This window comes from Apium graveolens, chromosome 1, assembly GCF_009905375.1.
Source record: "Apium graveolens cultivar Ventura chromosome 1, ASM990537v1, whole genome shotgun sequence".
In the NCBI taxonomy this organism is placed as follows: domain Eukaryota; kingdom Viridiplantae; phylum Streptophyta; class Magnoliopsida; order Apiales; family Apiaceae; genus Apium; species Apium graveolens.
The window spans coordinates 191,842,532-191,846,502 of record NC_133647.1 but is presented as its reverse complement, the minus strand read 5'-3'; the positions used below and the strand labels follow the sequence as shown (position 1 = coordinate 191,846,502).

The 3,971-nt window shown below is 32.7% G+C and overlaps 1 protein-coding gene across 1 annotated transcript; it reads left to right on the top strand.

The window, feature by feature from the left end:
• The first annotated feature begins 918 nt into the window (after positions 1-918).
• LOC141723418 (F-box only protein 7-like) lies at positions 919-3,507 on the top strand. Its single transcript, XM_074525214.1, has 2 exons — positions 919-1,030; positions 2,122-3,507. The coding sequence occupies exons 1-2, from the start codon at positions 963-965 to the stop codon at positions 3,329-3,331; spliced, it is 1,278 nt and encodes a 425-aa protein (XP_074381315.1). The 5' UTR covers positions 919-962; the 3' UTR covers positions 3,332-3,507.
• The last annotated feature ends 464 nt before the right edge of the window (positions 3,508-3,971 follow it).

Here is a 3,971-nt window from a genome sequence, read left to right as displayed (position 1 = left end):
TATTAAATTGATCCTTATTTTAGCTTAAATTTGAATGTAGGAAACTTTAGAGTAATATATTTAGTAAATATTTTTTCGCCAACTTCTTTTAATTTAAAATTTGAAAAATAATGTGTATCATTGAATTGCTATTTTTATGATTAAATTATACTTTTCATAAATTATCATTTACTTATACTGGTAAATATTGATAATTTACTATTTAAATTTACAATATTTCTGTATTATTTTCTTAACTGGTTCATGTATTATTTTTTCTAAAAATAAAATAAAAATATCACTTGGTTTATAATGTTAAATCAATTAACCTAAATCAAAATTTTAGTTTTTTTTGGGTTTATGAAATATAATTTTGAGAGCAACCTGATTACCAAATTTCAAAATCACTATTGGATCGTGTATTCTAATCGTATAACCTGACCTCTAATCCGAAATCAGTTATTCAAAAACATAATGGCTGTACAAGAATGGTGATCAAGAGCGTGCCCTCGAACCTGAGTCCTCTGATACCATGCTCTGATATGTAATCAGTTACTCTAAAATCTCAAGGTATTAGAGAAGGGCCCCTTAAAAAATATTATATAGAACATTTAGGTACCAAATTCTTGGTTCATAAATGTTCTATATAATATTTTTTTAGTATGAAAAAGAACAAAAATCCATCAAAAAGTATATTGGCTGTTGTAGTTAGGAGCATACACCTAAAAAAGGCCTTTTTTGATCCCATACCGACTGACTTGTCTTCCTGTTCTAGGATCTTATATTATTCTAACAGTTTATAATAAATAAAAGAATAATAATCCTCACAAGCCTGACTCGGTTAGAATTACAGGCCCTCGTTGTTTTTTTGACTTTTATTTAACTCTCTGGAACTTGGTTATATTTTTATTGAAAAATACAGTGTTAATAATTATACCGTGGATATTGGAGGCTGTAAACAATTTAAGAATTTGGAAAAATTTATGACTATCACCGACAAGGAATTCATTGTAAACCCTTCAGCATCTGGTTTCGACACTGCCAAGTCAAGGTAATATACTCTAAGTTCTTTACTAAATCTTATAATTGAACACAATAAATTAAAGGAAGCCTTTGTTGCCATTGATTCGTTGTAAACCCATCGAGATAAAAATTACTTTGATGTTTGATGATAGTAGAAGCTTCCATCTACTCCTAATTACCAATATTGTTGTCCTTGTTTATAGAGCAAATTTAGAGCGTATTCGAATATGAACATTAGAATGAAATCCTTGTTAGGGATTCTAGAAGGTATGAATGGCAACATATTTTTTTACACCTAATTTCACATATACAAATTGTTCCCTTTTATTCCCTGGCATGTTGTTCAAGGTCTGTACTTACGTTTAAAGCTAATTACCTGATCAAGATACTCCTTAGTCCTTATAATGGTTTTCAACTTCAGTTCTATCCTTAATTCCTTGATCTAAACTAGTTATCGTATCTTTACAAGTACTCTAACTGTTCCAGCTATATAATTTAATCATCTTCACTAGTTAAAACAGCTAATATTTGGAAGCAAGAATACACAAAGGTCGCTGTTTAATATAACATTTTTATTCCCTGCTCACTTAAAAGCAGAGGTTCTCTTCAATAAACATCCGATCCATACACTTAAATAACTAAAAAAAAATAGTCCATTGGGGCTGAATTGAGGACTATAGGTCTTATATGTTACTTCTACGTTACCTACGAATAAAGTTAAGGGTTACGTATCAAATTTACCACTATATAACTAGAGAAATATTAAATTTACCACCGATTAATTCGGGGTCTCAAATTGGCCATTTTCACATAAAAATGCTAATTTCGGTGATAAATTTGAGATATCGTTAGCTAATGACCGACTTGAAAAGTGGTCAATTTGAGACATGCCGACTTGAAAGTGGCCAATTTGAGACCCCGAATTTATCGATGGTAAATTTGAAACTTTGCTAATTATCAGTTCCTACAAATAAAGTTAATGTGGACGTTGTAATCCAAATGCATGTCAACTTCTAATAATCCCTGTGAATTCAAATGGTAACTTTAATGTTTAATTTTTATTATATTATTATTTTCTCGTTCAGTTTCTAACTGTCTCTAGTCTAACTTTGCTCACAGGAACATCTCCCGCATCATTAATCACATCAGCGGGATGTCTTGGGCTGACCTACCTGCTGATATACTCATGATCATCTTCGGATTACTTGATGATATTAACATCCATAACCTTGTTGATCTTTATCAGTGTCTTGCTGTTTGTCGTTCATGGCGATCTGTTGCTAAACAAATATGGCAGACCCACATCTTGCCTACAACTCCATGGTTATTGTTTCATATAGATCTATCCAGTAAAATATTTTTCAAGACCAATCGACCTAAGTGCCATGATTATCCTTCTAGCCTTGCTACTAATGATGACAATTCCAGCTTTTCATATACCCTCAATAATATGAAAACTTGTGCTTCTTATGATGGATGGTTACTTCTTGGCAATTCTGATAATCAACCTTTTCTTTATAATCCTATCACAGCACTTCTTCTCCAACTTCCCCCTCTGCCACCATTTCCTCGACTTCAATTATTTATGAAATTCGTGTCTTCTGGAGCTTCACCTACCGATCATAACTCTATTATATGTATCATGTTATCTGATAAACGAGGAGGTATGATCTACCACAATACTACTCTTGCCTTTTGTAGACCAGCTGTATCCACATCATGGGTCCGGCTGCAGGAAATGGCTGAAGACATTATTTTTTATGGTGGAAAGTTTTACACCATCGGTAGCGGAGGAGCTCTCTTTGTTTACAACAGTGATATCATCAATGGCAACACCAATTTCTGCACGGGTAAGCCATGGAAGGAGATAAAATTAGCAGAAGCAGTGTTTAATACTAAGTCGCTTCCGCATGGTGACTGCTGCTGCTTTTATCTGGTGGAATCAAAACATAGAGAATTGTTGATGATTATGAGGACAGTTGAAAAGAAAAATTTCTTTACCAAGTCATTTCGTATTTTCAAGTTAAACGAGAGTGACAAAAATTCTAATGGTAGAAGAAATTACTACTACCGAAACTACTGGAAAGAGATAAGCAGCCTCCCTGAAAAAGAATCCATAATATTGTTGTGGAATGAAGGTATGTCTATATCAGTTGATGATCACAATGGATACAAATCTAACTCCATATATTTCTATGATGAGATGCGTTCCGGTCACGCTACAACTTATGGTATCTATGACTTGGGAAGTCGTAAAATCAGTCACAAAACTGGAGATGGAAATTGCCTTTATTATAAATTATTTACTCCTAAAATTTCAAATGTTTAATCAGTTAATTGTTATGTAACTTTTAATGATATTCATAGGACTTAAATATTGTTCAAGAATACATTTGGCTTTGTTGAGAGATTTTATTTTTTTCTGATCATATTTTTACTTGGCATGTGTATATATTAACTTACAAATGAAGTTTATATTTTTCAATTGACGAATATTGTTTCTTAGCACATATTCTATCCAAATGAATTGGGTTTTTTGTCAGATGCGGCCATGCAGGGTAGAATTTTGTCTATATATTGGTATAGCAATGCTCTAAGAAAATTGCGATTCTAGGGGTTTGATTTCAGTTGCAGGTGCAGTCTTCCTTTGGGGAATATGGCTGTCAACATCTTGAGATGCACTGCAGATTCTGCACTAGTTGGAGATTTTATTTGCTCCAGATAATGTCAATATAAATCTGATTCTCATTCTCGGGTATGTGATGCAGGACTGCCCATTAAGAAGCCCAAAGAAACATTTGGGAACAATATATTAGGCTTTGGAAGCCCATTAGTTTGAATATTTTAGATTTTAGTATTTTAGAACCAGATTCTTTGCTTATTCTCTGGTTAGTGATTTGAGTTATTTACTACATATGGTTTAATTGTAAATCTGGGCTACAATCTCTCTTGTAGCTGTAGTACGCATT